This window comes from Eptatretus burgeri, chromosome 3 (genome assembly GCF_056783735.1).
Source record: "Eptatretus burgeri isolate ZD-2024b chromosome 3, Ebu_testis_v1, whole genome shotgun sequence".
In the NCBI taxonomy this organism is placed as follows: Eukaryota; Metazoa; Chordata; class Myxini; order Myxiniformes; family Myxinidae; genus Eptatretus; species Eptatretus burgeri.
Window position 1 is genome coordinate 106,096,977 of NC_140963.1, and position 20,000 is coordinate 106,116,976.

The 20,000-nt window shown below is 43.2% G+C and overlaps 1 protein-coding gene across 2 annotated transcripts in view; it reads right to left on the reverse strand.

Annotated features, from left to right (window-relative positions):
* Window positions 1-6,069: 6,069 nt before the first annotated feature.
* The window catches only part of LOC147030598 (uncharacterized), a 46,184-nt gene continuing 32,253 nt past the window's right edge, over window positions 6,070-20,000 (reverse strand). Inside the window, exons 5-6 of one of the 2 annotated variants that reach the window (XM_085874834.1) lie at window positions 14,265-14,427; window positions 6,070-7,712 (exon numbers count right to left, since the gene is read on the reverse strand). In XM_085874834.1, coding sequence (XP_085730960.1) covers window positions 7,568-7,712; window positions 14,265-14,427 — 308 coding nt within the window. In that variant the 3' untranslated portion in view covers window positions 6,070-7,567. Of the gene's footprint in view, window positions 7,713-14,153; window positions 14,428-20,000 lie in introns of both variants that reach the window. The other variant, XM_085874833.1, reaches the window with a different exon arrangement.

A 20,000-nucleotide genomic window follows, 5' to 3' on the forward strand; every position in this document is an offset into this window, starting at 1 on the left:
GCGCACAGAACTCCAAGCTTCGATTTTTCGAATTTTTTTTTTGATTTTTTTCGATTGTTTGACCACTTTAAAGGGCCGTTACTATGCCGTTGCTTGGGCCCGGGGTCCCATATTCGAAAGCACATGATTACCAGAAATATTGGTCTTATCTACCAAATTTAATTTGAATCGGTTGAGTGGTTTAGCCCCTCGGCTTGACCAAAGTTTTGCGGACAGACAGACAGATGGAAATGTCCAGAATAAGGGTGCTCTAAGAGCAGCCAACAGACAGACAGACAAACATATCGACGGAAATACTGATAATAAGGGTAGAAAAAAAAAATCTCAAATTTTTTTTTTTTCGACGACATCAACTACCCAACATATCGACGGAAATACTGATAAGGGTAGAAAATCTCAAAAAAAAATTTTTTCGACTACCCAACAGATATACATAACGAATATAGTGGTCACTGGCTGGCGCTCGTGAACCAATTAACTTGGGAATCTTATATTACATAACCTATTCCAAAACGTACAAAAGGTATCATTTAATTTGAAGCATAATGGGTAATGCTTCAAGGTAAGTTTTCTTACGGTATACAGAATTGTTATTCGCTCACACCTACGCCATGACATTCAAGTTTTTATTGATATGTCAAAAGCAAATGGGAACCAGACAGAGCATTTAACAATGCAGAGCCTTGCCGAGTTCTATTGATTGCACTAGGTCTGAAAACCTGGTGTTGGCTGAGTGGTTAGGGTGGTGGCTTTGAGCCCCGTTGGCCACTGAATTAACACCAGGGGGTTGACTCAGCTTGTCATCCTTCCGAGGTGGGCGAAATGAGCACCAGTATACCGGTAATCGGAGCACTGCATCAGAGGCATAGCTGCTCCCTAAACCAATGATGCAACCAGCAGCCAAAAAAGGCAGCACACGATGGGAACTAGGTCTGAAAATGAATGATCTATATTAAAGCAGAACTGCATGCGGACTCACACAGGCATTGGCACACAGACCAATTACGGTAGCCCCTCTCCTTTTGGGAACGAGCGAGGCTCAAGACTAGAATTTGAAGCACTCTGTATATGTCCAGGGCTTTTAAAAAGCTGTTTTACCTCTTCAGGTGGAAGCTGGGAGATGCCTCTATTACTGTGATTGGAGGCTAATGAATTCAAGTGTTGGGGAAAAGGTGAGCTCTGCCGGTGATAACCACCCAGGGAAAGACTTGTTTGTAAATTTTTGAGAATATGAACCGAGCCAGAAAAATTCAAAACTGGAGAGTTCGTAGAACAGCTTTCCCTCTGCTGTCTTGAGAAACAAGAGCAGGGTCTGCGAATGGCAAATTTGATTGGTCGTGATGATAAAATAAAATAAAATAAGAAAAAAATAAAAAAGATTTTAAAAGGTTTTTATATAAAAAAAAATCCAGAAGTTTACTGCTGTTGATGCAGCCTCTTTTACACCACCTTTATGGGCACGTTACATTAGTTATTTGTGTCCTTTATGACGTCATTAAAAACAGTAAGTTTCCAGTTTTGAATGAATTCAATTTTGTTTGACTGCCAGACAGGCAGACAGAGTAAATAAAATTACCTCACTTCTCGATGCGCATGCGTGATCAGGATGAATTCAGAGCCAAGGTGCTGCTAAACTTCAGGTTCGTTTTCCGATTCATGTTCCAATTTGTGTTCGAAATCTAACATTCAATTGAAATGAAGTCGTTCCTTGATCATAAACTGACGTTTGTAGACAGACGGAGACAAAGTGAACCAATTGCTTAACCCCGCTTTTCGCTTTGCGTGCATGGTGCAATTACCACCTTTTGAGCTGGCTCATACGTGGACTAGTAAAAGTATGAATTTCAATGATGTCCTGGTAAATACCTCAACTGTAGTGGGAACACAGTCTCCTAGCTTGAACTTTAGATCTTCCCCCATATTAATCTAGACCTGGTTAAAGTAATTGACAGAGGGAGTGCGGTGGCGACATGAAACCAGGCATTGGAATACTGTATATCCAAATGGTTTGGAGTCAATCCTTGCATGTTTACACGGATGACTCCAAAGATCTGACATCAAGGAGAACACAAACAATGATATTTATTTGTATTTTCAGCAGAAATGGTTGCAATTGTCATAGGACTAGAATGAATATTGAATTTCAACCCTTTCAGTGCAGTTGTCTTTTCCTGACTAATTGTAGCTCTGGAGCCCTTGGAATCACAACAGGCTACATGCAGATATGATCTAATCATTCAGGTTTTGCATCTTTTTCACATTGCCAGTCAGATTGGTGCAATTATTCACCTGACATGGATCCCTGCTTAGGTAGGACCAGAGGGGGCAAAAATTTCCATTGGGCCCCTCAAAGTTCCATTGCTTTATTAATAAATTAGTTTAGGAGAAGTGGCAGGTTCAGTGGGATAATTGTTTTGAAGGAAATATTTTGTTCTGGAATAAATCTAATAGCTGTTTGAACTCTTGTAAGCTTTGACAAACTTTCTTGAAGAGGTCAGGGGAATATAGGTAGATTGAGATCCAGACATTGCACAATAAACCTCTATATACATATAACAGGATGTCATTCCATGGAGTTATGTGAGCTATGTAATGTATTGAGTGATGTCGAGCACTTTCTGTTATCAGGGGAATCCAGAACATGATGAGAAAATAATCAGCATTGGTTACAAAGGACTGCGTGACCTGCTTGGTAGATTGGATGACAAGTATCCATGACTCTTCAAAATCGTTGTAATATTTCTGAAATAAACTAGTAGGAATGTGGAGAGTATCAGGGGCCTCATGTCATTCAATGTCACCATGTGATAGTTTGGGGTGTGGCTTAGCCGTGTGGTTGTGAAGATGCCATTGAATCCAAAACTGAAGAAGTTCTCCTTCCATGTCCATTTCAACTCAATTCTGTTCCTGCCAGCAAGGCATGAATTTAGATCACTCACAAAAGCTGAAAATTCTTCAGCATCTCCGTAAACAATGACATTCATCTTTTTTATTTTTTTTTAAACATCCTTTTCCTCACGTCAAACTTTGGTCTTCGGGGTTAGATTGTTATCTCTCCCCCCTCTGCTTAACCCCATCCCTTCACCTTAACAACCCCTTCCAACCACCTAAAAGCCACTAGAATGTGATCCCAATCAAACAGTGAACTGCTAATGAGCTGGCACCACTCTTCTGAGTGTCATCAGTGACCTCTTTCAAGCAGTCAGGGCACTGTTAAAGCTCCACATTGTTGGCTAAAACCAAATATTCCCAACAATAATGGCGAGTCCTTATTAAAGAATGGTAACCTCTGAACAGAGAGTCTAAAAACATACACACACTATGGCAGTCTTTAAAAGAATAATAACATTGGTATGTCTTGGATTATGGAGTGTTGTATCTTGTTCATATAACTTTATGAACACTTCTCATAGCTCCAATAAATAATTTTAATTGTAGTTCATTAAAACAGTGTTTTATGGCAGATTAAGAGAGGCTGTAAAGAGTGGTGTTGACTATGCTGTGAACATTACTGCTACAATTACTGCTGAGATAGCTGCAGCCAAAAACATTTGATGACAGACACAGTGAAAATATACTTTTAGCCTGACCAACAAGAAACAACAGTCCAAACTACATTTTAATGAAGCATCCCACAAGAATCACTTTCTGCCAAGAATCTGAGTTAAAAAAGATAATGTTTGTAGCATTGTTTAAATGACTCATCTTTGATAAACATTATTTTTTAAAATAAGAAACGAGCTACTGTCATGCAAGGCAAAGACTATTTGGACAGTTGACAACTGGAGGTGAAGGATGTGGTCTTAGGATTCATGAACAGGTTTAAAAGGAAGACTCGTGCATAATGAACTGAACACCAATCACTCAACATCCCTCCCCCACTCCCACTTCAACTTTTATATGGATTCTCAACTATCCATGATGTGGGAGAGGCATCTTGAGTTCTTTCTTCCTGAATGTCAAACTTTCTTGCGAATTCTTCTGTTTTGGAGGATCATGTTTAAAAATCTTGGTGAAGTTCAATGCCCGCTGCAATCCTCAGTTTAGTTCATTTCAAACACAGAGGATATGAAGAAAAAAATGTAGGCATAATGAATTTAAAACTTGAGACTACACCTGCATCTTATTGTGTGTTCTGGAAGATGATGAATCAACAAAAGAAATGAAATTGCACCATTGCTCTAGGTGCAACATTTCAACTTGAATAGCACTCCACAGGGCGCATATGTTTCGCCTCGTGTGCTCATCCTGAACAAAAATACCATTGTTAACTGAGCACGCAAGTATTCTGACCCACTACTATTATCCCCCATGTACCTGTATAATCCATGCACCTTATTATGCCACATACATTTCCATTATCCATAGCTTTGTTGATTATTGATCACCAGAATATTTAAAACCACTTTTGTGCACATTTAAGGCTAAATTTCATCAATGAAGGTGAATATTAAAAAAAATTGAAACTATTTCGCCATGGCCAGTCAATCATATAGAGGAAGTTTCGCATTAATTTGTTAAGTGGTTCTATAGGAGATTTTTTTTAAGGTTTTTTTTTTCAATCCAATATGGCCACCAGACCACATGACCAACGAGGTCATAAATTGAATTCTTCACTCACATTGTGTCATAGATCAGATAAATAAAGTTTCAGATTTTTCCAATAAGGATTTTGATTCAACCAATTATTGCTGGAATACTTTATGATGTCTTCATTATCACCCTATATACAATACACCATGGGAGTTTATGACATTGCCAAGTTTCAAATTATTTTGTTGAGTGGTTTCAGAAAAGATGTCCAAATTTTTTCCTTCAATCCAATATGACTGCCATACCATGTGACCTATGATGTCAGAGTTATCAATAAAATATTCTCCATAGGGATTCCCTCCTCTGCTTAAGTTTCGCATCGATTGGCAAGCGGTTACAGAGAAAAATTTGTTTTTAAGGAAAAATATATCGACATGGACACACATACACAGAGAGACAGCCAGGGGCATTACAATGGTCTCGCAACCCCGTCGGCAGCCAACAGCAGCGCACACACGCACGCCTGCAAAAGTATTCACTCTACCAATAATGGCACATTTAGGTGAATTACAAATTATATAAAATCATTTTTACAAATGAACTTTTTTATTCATGACTGAAGAGATCAAACTAAACACTGTTACAGTTGAAGGAGGTTACATGTCAGGAATACCTGCAAAAAACATGTACAAATCAAAATTCACTGGTTGTAAAAGTATTCATCCTCTGTGGTCTGATGAGACAAAAACTGAAAAACATTTAGGTCAGTACTTGGTGGAAACACCTTTTGCAGCAATGACTGCTCTGAGTCTTTTTGGGTAGTTTCTACCAGCTTTGCACAGCGAGATGGTGAAATCTTTATCCATTTTTCACGTGAAAATTGTTCTACTTATGCAAAGTTTGATGGGGATCATCGATGGACTGCAATCTTCAAGTTTATTCATAAATGTTAAATTGGGTTCAAGTCAAGACTTTGACTGGGCAACGGAATAACATTTACTACTTTTGCAGGCTACTGTATATGCATGCACACACATGGAAGTGGATACTTTGAAACCTGGTGGGTCTCCGTTCCATTTCCTCAAACCCACTCACATGTGAAGATAGCCAACAACAACAACTTGCACACACACATATATTTATATGTATATATATATATATATATATATATATATATATATATATATATATATATATATATATATATATGTATATATCATCACTTGAATTCATTTTAAGTTCTCTAAACCTTTAATTGAGCAAATGATCACTTGACGTTTCATTCAGCAACACGGAGCAACTGTACATCCACTGACCTTTCTCAAGAGGAAATAAAAACTCCAAAATCCCAAAACTCCCCCCCCAAAAAATAAATGGAATATAGTTTGAATGTTTTTTCATGTTCATCTTCATTGATGCAATTTAGCCTGCATGTGCACAAAAGTAGTTGTAAAATATCCTGATAATTAATCAATAAAGCTGTGGATAATGGCAATCTAAGTGACATAATGAAGTGCGTGGATGATACAGGTATATGGGCGATAATATTAGTGTGTTCAGTTAACGTTCAGTATTTTTTAACATTCAGTTCAGCGTGTTCAGTATTTTTATTCAGAATGAGCGTGCGAAGCGAGGCGATGCACTATACCAAGTGCTGTTCTAGTGAAGGCTTGATTTCTGGCAAATCAGAGTAATAAACTGCCATTCTGAAGGATGTCAGCAAGGAGCATCATGTTTGGGAAGCACACTGTTCATGTCAGACGATTTAAAGCTGAGTGCCACATCTGCATTCACTTGGATGTGAACAATTCCCTGATGCATTTTGCAAGACTAGGTCTTCACGTTGGTGCCATGGCTACAACAAATAATGCACCGTCCTCTTGCTAACCGAATAGGAACTGCCAAAGCAGTCTCACAGCAAGAAATATACTGCAAGGTTTGCCGTTGCCTTCCCAGAATTAGTGTGGGCAGGAATTTTAAGATCTCCCGAGTAATGGAACACAATGGTCTAATCTTACTCTAATTTCTAAAGGCACTGTGAGGTTGTTAACCTCCACAAATGGGTGCTAGTTGATGGAATAACCAGATTAATGCTCATCTGAAAGGACAGTTTACTCAGTGATTCAATGCCTTGCTTGTAAAGCACAAGCTCAACAGTTTGTAATCTGATCCTCTTTCATTGGAATGTACAACCATAAAGACAAATCAACTTGGACACCAAATTAAACAGGATGTCGATGTTAAGTGTGTTAAATTAGGCAAGTTTAATAAATGAGTAGATTATATCAAATAAGCAAAATACATCGATGATGTGGATATGATGCAAGCAAGATCAAATACAGTCTTCTTTCTGATTGCAGGAGCCAATACATAACAAGCAATTCTCACTTGCAGGATGCTGATGTACAGTTATTGTGGACGTTTTTGTCACAATAAAGTATTCCATTATGTCTCAAATTGCTCATGGTGGGTGGGGGGGGGGGGGAAGGAGGGGAATGGGCGTCTGCATAAACAGGAAGATTTTCTCCCATTTCGAAAAAATATTAGAAAGGGAATTGAAAGGGTGAAAGGTGGTAGTTGTGGTGTAGTATGGTGTGGGGACGGGGGCAGAGAGGGGTTACGTGAATTAGCGATGAGGAGTATAACTTAATATGTGAGGGTTAACTGAAGAAGGGAAGGTTCGAGTATGGCTTGACATTAATACAACAGTTGGATTACAGAAAGGCAAACTACAGATTACTTAGCAGATGTAAAGTATCTGAAGAATCACAATGTCACCAATGGAAAATGCAGAAGACAGGCAGGTAATAGAGTAAAACAGTGTATGAGGGTAGGAATGGAGTTGTTCTTGCAGAACATTTATATCTCCAAACAATCGTTTAAAAACCTGTTTTTTAAATGCAATTTCATACTACCTTTGATTAATCAATGTGCATTACTCATTATGGACTCTGTTGAGCTGGGACTGGATGGTTAGAAAGGGAAGTGCTTGGCATGTTTGTGATTATGATGGTGATTTTCAAAGTGTGTACAATTACAGAAATGTTATCTGTACTTCACATATGCTTAAATACTCATAACGATATCGCATTTTCAATTTGACAAATCGCTTTGGTGGCATGCCGCTGCAATCCGCAGTTGTTGTTGCATTAGGAAAGATGATTTCGTCAGAAGCACACCTGGATGTCAAAATAACAAATAAAAGAGAAGCAGCACAATTAGTTGGGATCAGAAAAAAACAAGGATACAAATGCAATGATTTGTAAAATAGTTCCATACTATGAATTCATTTTTTTTTTTTTTAAAGTCAACTTGGACATTTATGGTACACTTCCCGATATACATTATATCATGGTATGGAATGCTCACAAAACCATGCACAGGAAACAGTGTTGTTGCTTATTATGAATAATTACATACATTTTTTTGTTGGGTATGGGTAGTTTTTAAAATGTATGTCCTTAGTCTGTGTGCTCTGTGTACATATGGTCTGTGTATGGTAAAATGTATGGTCTGTGTGCCCGCATAGGATAGATAATTATTTTCACCTGTATCAAGGACTTCATATTTAGGGTAAGTTGTCCTCTTTTTGTATGCCATAAGAAGGTGGTGTGGTTTTGTGATAGAGTGATTATCTCGGTTAAGGACATCACGTGATCTGTTCTTCCTGTGTGAACTCATGGGACAGACACTTTAAGGTGAGGGCACTGGCAGAGCGATAGCGAGAGTGTGTGGGGTTTGGGGTGGGATGCATGGGGCAACCACCCCGAGGGGAACTTTTTGGGTGTGTAAAAATTGTTGCATCTCTGATCTAGCTACACTTCTGAGGACCTTTTTTCCCTGTGCATTACAGACTCGGTGAAAACACCAGGGGTGTGTTCCATTGCCAATCAGCTTGCTATCACTTGCCAAGCCAGCCATTCTTCTTATCAATCGTTTCATTTGAGTGCTTAAGCCACTTGATGAGCACTCTACAAGCTGAATGGTAATGGAACACACCCCTGGACATCATTGGTGGGAGTGCAGGGAGGGGTTGAACTGGGCAAATGGCCCCGTCCTCCGTCCACTGTCCAATGCTTTCAGCCAGCCTTGTGCCAGAGAGATGGGTAGGCAAAGTGGAGTGCGGGGAATGCCAGGAAACTAACTCCAAAAGGAAGCTCTGCCACCTCTGAATCTTATTGACTCATTCCCGTGCTGGGGAGGCCAAGCCGTCAGTGACGTTGATGGTGGTAAACTATAGATGTGCTTGTTTACACTCATTATCTGTTCCAACCATACATCCACATGGGTCCCAGACTCCCACATCGAAATATAATTTACAAGTGTTTTGATATTTTCAAACAGTGAAGCGACTTCGTGAGACTCGATGAGCTCCAAGTACGATGCAATTGATGCTGTATGTTTCCACCTGTATGAAATATCTGAAGCCCTGGAGCTGCTGCGATGCAGGATGCACAGTCAGATGCAGCTATTTTATTGAATAGCATGATGACCTACATTTTCACCATATACCTATTCTTTTCAAAGCTGGTGCTAATTGAGATTAATGACACACAAAACATTCTCCAAACGCCTGGGCAAGGGCTAGATGTCTTTGCTGCCAAGTTGGGGGCTATTGTTTTATTTTTCCAAAATGAGCTGGATAACATCGTAAAGGAGGCGAAAATCAAGGCCGTGGGATTTTTTGCAAACAAATGGGAATCTCCACAGAGCGGCGGATAAGGAGGAAGAAGAGAATGCCAGTGGAAGACACCATGGACACAGCTCTCTCATTTCAAGACTAAGGAGCCATTAGACCCAAGGAGCCATGAGGTTTCTCAAAAATTTTACAAGGATTTCCCTCTCTCTTTTAGGAATCTTAGTACTGCTTTACATATTTGGGGGTGCTTCTAGTTCAACATATTAATGATTCCCGGTAGATCTGACACTGATCCCCATCTCTCTAATATTCTGGAAAAGCCATCATCTGGATCCCTTGTAAAGCAGGCACTTTAAAAATATATGGATCAAATCTTCAGGCTTCTTGCAATGATCACAGTGTCCCATAGAGTGACATCCTATTCCGAGGAAGGTATGAATTTCAGCGACAGTGTCGGATTCTCACCCTACAGAGAGCTGCCTGATCTCTCTGGGCAAGCCAGGGAAGCTCTGGAGGAATCACATCCGAGTGCACCTTGTGACAGAATCTTCCCTTGGTGCTGGTGTCCCACTAAACTTGCCATTTTTCACAATCAGGTCTTGACTAAACTAATCATTTCTGATGGGCCCCAGAGTGATTTGGGTGACGTTGTCAATGTTAAGGGCTTTCTTTGCTGCCAGATCACAGGCCTCATTCCCACCAATGCCCACATGAGTGGGGATCCAGCACAGATTGATCACTAAACCCCTCCAATTCGCAATATTAACCAAGTGAAGCACTTCAAGGACCAGATCATACATACCACCAACCTGCAGGGATTTCAACGCCTTTAACGGAGAAAGTGAATCAGGATGACCACACCGAGAGGGTTATACTCGATTAGCCCTTCAAGAGTTAATGTGTATTAATTGGAGGAACTAGCAAGTTGCCCGTGCCCATGCGAGTTCCATTTTTGATTATTATCCGTAAAGTAAAGATTATATATGATTATACGTAAAGACACATTTTTGGTGCCAAGGGTGTGGAAGAAAAATTGTATTGGTGTCAAAGTTAGTGCCAAATTTCAAACCAATAGTAGGATGGGAATTAAACTTTGTCAAGGCTAGTGTATTGGCAGACAGTTTGAATGACAATTTTCATGAAATTGACAACGGTGTTATAATCGCTGTTCGTGAGGTGGACCATTGTCCCCATTATTACCCCCACCCCTGTATGATTATGATTCCCAAATTGAGTTAGGGGTGGATATCGCATCTTTAGGATGTAAGAAACACAAAAATGGAAGGTGACAATTTTTTCCCACCCCATTAAGGGGGTTAGGTGATCCCTTGATGACCTTGATCTTTATACAGCTAGATCAATGTGGAAATGGTCAAACTACAGCAATGCATATGCTTGGATTGCGAAAACCTAAGTATGTAAACTTATAGTTTTTAGGATGCAAAATCGATTGAGACATGTTCCAATGCTCTATGGGGTTAAGGTTCTGCTCTAAGGTCAAGGTCAAACCCAAAAACTGACATCTTTTTTTACTTTCTGAACTGCAATTTGATATGTATTTTTTTTTAATTCTTTGCAAATATTCAGAGAACCTGGTGGATTCTACATCTCTAATCCTCTGTAATCGTCCACAGAGTCTCATCTGAGAAGAAACCACAGAAATCAAGAAGAATGTCTGATAATTATATATTTCACTGACATGTGTCTTATGTAAAGAAGAAGAATCTTCTGACCACCCAGTGCCTGATCCTAATCTTGATAAGATACTCTCAATCAAGGAATATGCTGAGAAACTTGTTGCATTCGGTGAACCTCATCTCAAGCCTCTTGCTGACCGTGTGGCAAGGTTATGGCTCGCTGAACTGAGCCTTGTCAGGTATCGTGCACGTTGTTGAAACAAGTGGTACAGAGATTGTGAGTTGAATGAGAAGAAAAAAGGCTTTGTTCTCCTACTAGGGTGACAGCTCCACCTAAATTTGGTTGGCCATCTGTTTCTGATGATTGTGGTCATCCACAGTGTGTTTGTGGTGTGAAACCGAAGGTAAAAATATGTAATTTTCTCCTTGTGCATACAAGGGTAAAGAAAACCTTCACTTGGTGAAAAGTGACAATAGAGGACAAACATTTTTAGATACTGTATTATGCTTTGAACAACAAATGACCGTATTTTTATTTATTTATTTATTTATTTATTTATTTTTTGTATACCTTGGTCGAGGCTCGTATGAGAGCTAACACACAACTCACAGCAAGGAGGCATGAGACAAGAGGGGCGGGAGTGGAAGGGACAAAACATTGGGGAACAGACACAGGTGAACTGTGGGAGGGAGAGGGATGGGGATGGGACGGGGAACATGGCGAGGGGAAGATGGACATTAAAGGGACTTTCAGGAAGGAAAGCAGGAGAATTGAAGGAAGTGGGCTTGGGTGGATTATCGGGGGTAGAAAAGATCGAGGATTTGGATGGGGGAAGATAAGAGGTGGTGGTGAACAGCTGTTTTGAAAGCCTGAAGGGAAGAATGGGAAAGAATAGAGTGAGGAAGTTTATTCCAAAGGCGGGAAAAAAGAGGAATGAAAGAGTGAAGATGAGCAGTGATTCGTGATTTTGGTAGTTTTACCAGAAGGGGGTTGTTGGCGGACCTTGAGCGCCCTGTGGAAATGTGGTTGGGACAAATCGCAGAGAGAGCAGGGGGCAAGGCTGGAGAGGAGTCGGTAGAAGACAGAAAGACCACCGACCAACCTGCGGTGATTGAGTGAGAGGCCCAAAGACTCAGCTTCATTGCGGGAGATGCCAATGATCTTAAAAGCCCTGGTTTCGACAGCGTGAAGTCGAGAAAGGTGGGAGGCAGGAGCACCAGCCCAGAGGGGAGAGCAGTACTCCATCAGGCTACGGACAAAAGCTTTGTAAGTGGTCAGGAGCTCAAGAGGGCCGAGGAAGGACTTTGCACGACGGAGGATTCCCAGTCGGCGACTGGCTTTTGAGGCAAGGTTGGAGATGTGACTTTCCCAGGAAAGGTCATGGCAGATAGTGAGACCCAGAAGCTTGAAAGAAAAGACTTCTTCCAGAGGATTGTTGAGAAAGTGGATGGGGGGGTTTTGTAAACGGTCCTTTCGAAGAGACATAGTGAGAGTGTGAGATTTGTCTGGATTGAAAGACATGTTCCACGTGTTGGACCAGTTTGTGATTTTATCCAGATCTGCAGTGAGCGAAGAAGCTGCTGCTTGCCGGGCTGAGGGATGACAGATGGTACGGCAGAGGGTTGAGTCATCGGCAAAGAGAAATAGAGGATTTTCCAGAGAGTCCGAGAGATCATTGATGAAAACCAGAAAAAGAACAGGGCCCAGAACGCTACCTTGAGGAACTCCAGCCTGCACAGGAAGAGGGGATGAAAGAACTAGGAGTATTGGAGCATGTTTCTCTAGTTTGAATGACCCCGGTGATGCTTCAGCACAGGAACGTTGGTGTCATTCTAGTTGGGTGCAAGATGCGATCCATGCACTTCCTGGGGAAAATGAGATCCAAACTGATCTTGAAATCAGGCAGCGTATAACCGACATTCAGCTAATCGTGTGTCAAATCATCCCTCTCTGAGGAGGGGGCTGTGCTGAGCATGACTGATATAAGCAATGATCATGTTGTAATCTTGCGTGAAAATAAAATCAACAAATCAGATAACCAGAAGAAATATGTGAAAACTTATAGTAAAGCACATACCCCAACATGGAGGTTGTGCAGCCTCCACATCACAATGAGAGTGAAAAGGTGATGCTTTCACAATCTGTTGGAGATGCTGTTGATTAGGGCATAAAGCAGGATACCAATGCCGAAATTGATGTTGTGAAATTATCTTGTACATTTCGAAATGAGCTACAGGACTTGAGTATAGAGACAAATGGAAGTTCAAAGGCATGCTGGATGGTTTTGATAGTCCTGTACTCCATTTTCTTCGAGAGAAAGTGCTGTTTGGTCCTGATGCAGACCGTGTTACAGGTCAATGTACTGATGATGCCCGCAAAATTGTTGATGTTTTATCCCAGATTTTGTTTTTTACACAATGTGAAGACTGACCATCAAGGAAAGCACAAGCCAAAGAATGATACAGGTTTTGTTCATACGGCTGAAACACCTGCATCTCGTTCCGGTCACATGACTTTAAGTTGGTCAAAATGGTGGACTTAATAAATTCCTTCAAAAATCTTCTCCTCCAGACCCACCAGTCAGAATGCTACCAAATTTGGGTTACAACCTTAGGCCAGGGCCCAGATAAAATACAGGTCCAATTGTCCTATTTTTTAGTATTAGTGTTATCGTAAAAGAATTACTGCGAAAATTAAAGATCCCTAAAAGGACTCATCGGTTTTTGGTAATGTGTTTGTGGAGACTGGAGATAATCAGTTGTATAAATATGTATTGACCTTGACCTTAGGGTATGACCTTGACCTTAAAGGGCCTCAGAACATGTTTAAATCGATTGGCTGCACTAAAAACCATCAGTTCACTTGCAGTACTTGGATAATCTCAGAGTATGCATTGTGGAGATACACCTGATATTTGACCTTGACCTTATGGGGGTGACCATGACCTCTTAGGGTTTTGGAACATGTTTCAATTGATTGGACATCCTAAAATAATCAGTTTACATTCTTAGATCTTCTCTATCAAAGCATGCATGCATTGCTGTAATATGTTAAAAAAAATCAGTTTTTGGGCTTGACCTTGATATTAGGGCATGGCCTTGACCCCGTAGGGCCTTGGAACATATCTCAGTCGATTCGGAATCCTAAAAACTATAAGGTTACAAACTTATATTTTCTCAATCAGAGCATGCATTGCTGTAATATGGCCATTTCCTCATCAATATGCTTGAATCATTTTATCCTGAAATACTTAATCTATTTGTCTACAACATATGATTTCACTGCAAAAGTGGTTTTTCGTGCCATATGCAAATATATCAAGTGACTAAGTTTTCACACTCACTCCATTCCATTTTTCTTGGACTTCGAATTGTAAGCGGACACAATAAGATTTCGGAGACGAATGCCATTGAAGTCACTCCTGTTGAAAATTGTGACGGTATTGATTTTGTACCTCACGTACAAATCAACATTCCACCAGGGCTCGTATTCAATATTTGTGAGAATGCAGGAATGCAGGCATGTAGCACCACCCAGAGTACCATCCACAGCTTTTTCTGCTCCGGTATCCACCAGGAATGTACTCGATTGTGTAGCCTTGCCGAACACTATGGTTGCTGGGGTTTGTCAATGGTAAATAGACAAAAGGGGAGACAAGAGGAAGGAGGAGAAAGAGGTTGGTTTTATTGTCGGGGATATGCACAAACCTATCTTGTGTCTAAGGATGAACATTTTGTAAAAAAAATATTGATACAGCCATTTACGATAGGCAACTCTTGCTCTTTATCCTTTTGACTGTAAGTTCAATGTTAACATGATAATAGAAACTCTCATTTTCACTCAAGGACTCTTCTTTAGCTTTGGTTTAGGCAGCATTTAAGTGTCTAACATCTATATTCGTGTGAAAATACATTGTTAGGTTAGGTTAATTACCCCGACCCAATTATCATGGACGGGCGGTTAACACCGACCAGGTCGGATCACCGAGCGGTTTTCCTTGGAGGCGAATAGACGAGTTTCTCGGAGATTATAGCACGCGCGGAAAGAAAAGGGCGGCATGGACAAAGCAGATGGACGGAAGCACAATGGGGTTTATCTCGAACCCACGACAAATAGACAACACAAGCAACTTAAAACAAACATGGGGGTTTAATGAAAATAGATCAAATATTTACAATGGTAATACTTCAAAGTATAATCATAAAGCGTGAGGCAACTTAAAGCCTTAAGTCGAGGTGCATCTACACACAGACTTTAATACAGACAAGGGGAAAAATAAAAGAAAAGAAAATCCTCCCTTCATTCTGGCACTAAGCTTTGTCCAGAGATGGTCTTTATTGAAATTTGGGGTCAAGCCGTGTCGTCCTGCGTGGGAAGATGCACCTAAAATGGCGCCAAGCCACTCTCTGGGTGGGAAATGTACGTGAGGTAATTTGTGAGGCGGTATTCAACACCAGGGCTTTCCAACTGGTGTGCAGCTTCTTCTCATGAACGAATCTGCCAAATGTTCCTCTCTTACTTGAGGGTCGCTCACAACTATTGCCCACCTTCCTGCTCGACCATACGACGAGACGATCTCTGAGGCCCTGTGATAAGGCCATGAGGCATGCTCTTCTTCCCTCCTCAGAAACGTACACATTTCACTGCTCAGCCGAGCAGTCAATGACTTGCGTCTTGCCCAGCACGAGGGCAAATTCATAGCACGACACGAGAATTGTGTTGCTGTATTTCGTTGTGTCCAGACATAGCCAGCCAGCAAGACCCCCTTACTCGATCGCATCCCTCCACAACTGTCCTCTCCCTTCTCTCGCTCCGAACCTCACTTTCCTTCCACCCGCTCTCTGACGTGACATCCGTTAATCATCCACTCTGGGGGCATGGTTTCGCCAGCCATCACCCCTGGGGGTGGGGTTTTCTGCCTGCTTGGACACGCAGCTCGGTTGTTGTTGTTGTTTTAAGTACGTGATTCCTTTTTATCATGAGTCTTGAAATGCAAAAACATAGGAAAAGGTCACGGGGGCAATTACATACTGGGGGAAATTGGCCTTAATCCCTATTTAATTAACACAGCACCACCCCCCCCCCCCCCCGTGTGATGACAAGTAACACTAAAACTCACAGTTTCCCCACTTAATTTACATTGACATGTCTCCGACACATCCACGGACCAAACAACTCCATACAATCCTAACTTTGCTTTGAAATTCCTCCATCTATCCCACAAACACAACAATATATAGTCATTATTTCCTGTCGGGATCCATTGACTGACAGTCTTTCTTTTCGGCTATCACCAAAGCTTGGATAAAACAGATGAAATGGGTAAGATGACAAACAGGCATGGAAAAGGATACTATATAACATCGTATAAAAATAGGGGCAATACCTCTGGGTGCTCACCTGGTAGCAGCTGGATAAGAAAATCAGGGAACCCATGGTCGGCGTGGATGACCCACAAACTACTTAACAGAGAAGAAAGTAAATACCTATGGATTTTTTTTTAATGCCGTGAACAAACTTTGGTACATTATGAGTGATGAAGGTTGTTGTCAAGTTTCATTGGAATTGTGTAAGTAGTTTCTAAGAAGAAAGCAAATACCTCTTTGGGTCAGGTCAGGTATGGGAGCATGTGCCAGAACAGCGCGTCGCTGCGTCCACTTTCCGCCGGTACTCCAGGGGCCTCCGTCTGGCCATCCCCCAGGCAGATGCCAGGCCCATCCCCATCTCCTTGAGATGATGGTCAACCTGCTGTAACCATGAGGCACGTGGTCGGCCCACTGGCCTCCTCCACTCATGAGACTCCCTCGCTGAGAGAATCTGGTGAGCAGGATCAGCGTCAGGAAAACGAGCCACATGTCCATACAGCCGCAGCTGACGCTCACGGACTATGCAGGTAACAAATCTCATCCGAGTCTCTCTCAGCAACCGCTCGTTGGACACAAAATCCGACCAGCGATAGCCAAGGATTCTCCGAAGAGACCTGGTACCAAAGGAATTAAGTCTCCGTCTCAGATCCTTGGTCAAAGTCCAAGTCTCGCACCCATAGAGCAAGACTGGAAGTACCAAGGACCTGAAGACTCGGACTTTCGTCCTCCCGCACAGGTACCGGCAGCGCCACACCCCATGATCCAGTGAATCCATGACTCCCCAGGCCCGACCCAGACGTCTATTGACCTCCGGCTCACAACCTGCGGAGACATGAATATCACTGCCAAGGTAAGTGAATCTATCCACGACCTCAACATCCTCACCACAAACAGACACAGACAGGACAGCAGCATCCAAGATGTCACCGAAAGCCTGGATCTTTGTTTTGACCCAAGAAATCCGTAATCCCAACGGCTCCGACTCCTCATTCAGCACCTCGAGGGCCCCCAAGAGGATGTCTAAAGTCTCCGCAAAGATGACTGCATCATCTGCAAAATCAAGGTCCGAGATCTTTACATTGCCAAACGATGCACCGCAACTCGATCTCTCCGACATCCTCCCAAAAATCCAGTCCATACAAGTGCTGAAAAGTGTGGGGGCAAGTACACATCCCTGACGAACTCCAGTAACAACTGGGAATAAGTCAGAGGCGGTACCACCACACTTCACAGCACTCTCAGTACCAGAGTAGAGTTCAGACATCAGATCGATCAGTTTCGGTGGCACCCCACGAAGACCAAGAATCCTCCAGAGGACATCCCGATTCACTGAATCGAACGCTTTACAGAGATCAACATAGGCTGCAAGCAGCCCCTGCCGAAACTCTCGTCTGCGTTCGGTGAGGACATGAAGTGCAAGGATACGGTCAATCGTTGACCTCTTTGGTGTAAAGCCTGACTGCTCTGGACGCTGGTGCTCAAGCAGATGGTGGCGAACCCTATCAAGAATTATCCGAGCAAAGACCTTGCCCGGCACTGAGGGCAGCGTCACCCCTCGGTAGTTGTTGCAGTCTTGGCGATCACCCTTCCCTTTCCAGAGAGGGACAACAAGGCCCCTCTTCCAGTCAGTTGGGATGATGCCTGTGTTCCAGGCAGAGCACAAAACTGCATGCAACGACACGAGTGCAGCATTTCCACCAGCCTTGAGAAGTTCGGCATGGATGCCACAGATCCCTGGAGCTTTGCCCCGTTTCAACTGGTTCACCGCAGCCCGTGTTTCCACAAGCGATGGTGGACCACAGTTGATTCGAGGGTCAGCAACAGGGATTGTAACACCCTTGACGTCCAACTCGACAGCTGGGGGATCAGCCTGGTACAACCGCTCGAAGTAACCGGCCCAGCGGGCCTTCACTTCAGACTCCTCTGTCAAGAGCCTCCCACTCTCTGCTCGAACTGCAGTGCTCCGAGGGATGGGCTTGGATGAACGTAATGCGCGAATTCCCCTGTAAGCGGGACGAGAATCACCTGTCCACAGGTGATGCTCTACCCCTCACAGATTCCTCGCACATAGGCCTCCTTGTCCACCCTCAGTGCACGTACAGTTTTACGCCTCAGCTCCCTGAACAGCTCAGCTCTGCCATTCAGCCTGGCCCTGCGACTCTGGTCAATGGTATCCAGTGTCCCTTGAGAGACAAAATTCTTCTTTGCCCTGCGGTGAACTCCAAGGCATCCACCGGCAACATCAAGGACGGTGGTCTTGAAGGTGTTCCACAACTCTTCAGGACCCCCAAAGCACCCAGACCCCCCAAGTGTCCACTCAGCCTGTTCGCAAACTCCTCAGCTACTCTCTCATCCCTGAGCTTGGCAACATCCAGCCTAGGCTGGGATGGTACCATTCTCCAGGATTTAAGGTGCAGCTTTAGAGTTGCTACAACAAGCCTGTGGTCAGTATTGAGGAACTGAGCACTCCGGTAGACCCTGCAGTTCTGGATCATCCTCCAACGACCGTCAATGAGGACATGGTCAATCTCCTTTGCCACACCGCCAGCGTTGGAATACCAAGTCCAGCGATGAGCTTGCGGGCGCTGAAACCATGAACCAGCCACCCTAAGTCCATGACTTCTTGCAAAGTCAAGGAACTTAGTGCTATTCTGGTTCATAGTTCCTGACCCATGGGGACCAACACACACCTCATAACCATCCCTATCAGTTCCAGTCGATGCATTGAAATCCCCCAAGACTAGAAGTGTATCTCGTCTGGGGCACTGATCAACCACAGACTCGAGTGTGGCGTAGAATGTGTCCTTCACGGTGAGATCACTCGCCTCAGTCGGAGCATAAATAGAGACCAGGGAAATGACACCTAAGGAGTGACGAATCCTTAATCTCATAATACGCTCGTTGACCGGTGTTACCTCAATTATCATTGGGGTCAGCTTATTGGACACAGCTACAGCAACTCCTTGGGTATGGTAACCATCAGAGCGACCAGACCAATAGTAGGTGTAACCACCCACCATTATCTCGCCGCAATCCGGTCTCCGAACCTCAGAGAGAGCTGCAATCCCGATGTCCAAACGCTTGAGCTCAGATGATAACAGAGACAGGTGATCATCCTCTCTTAGGGATAGGACATTCCAGGCACCCACCCGAAGGGACCGCCTCAGGTTAACCCAAGGAGACCGCCGTCTGGTGGACGACACCTCAGCACCACTCCGACACACTCTCCCGCAATCTGACCCAGGGATGTTACCCCGTGGTTTCCCTCCTATCAAAGATTGGGGGTCCCGAAGGCTTTGCCCCAATCCCATCATCCGGTGAGCTGCCCTGCGAAGGGAAGCTGCACAGGAGGTACTCCCACGGAGTGGGTTTTCAGATTTTTTTGCGTTTTTGCGTTTTGCGGAATGAAGCGTTTTACGGTGGCTGGAGTGCAAATCCTGCCACCAACCTCCTAATAAGAAGTAACCCAACTGCAGGAGGACGTCCGCAGACACAGTTGGGCACTAGATATGGATGGCCGTTGGCTCACAAAGAGCTCCTCCGCCCTTTGACAGGTTTTGTTTTTAATCCTGCTGGGTGTCCATATCCAAACACCCTCCTCACCAGAAAACCTGGTGGGGGAGACGGTTTAGTCGCCGACAACCCGACCATGGAACAGGTTAGTACAGGTTTACATGGTACCTGTAGCAGGTCACAGATCGAACCTGACCTCTTTGGGGGGCGGGGGGGAACCCCACATAAACTCCCTCTGTAGACCCCCTCAGACCCCAATTTTTTTTTTTAATATGTCGTGAACAAACTTTAGTACATCATGGGTCACGAAG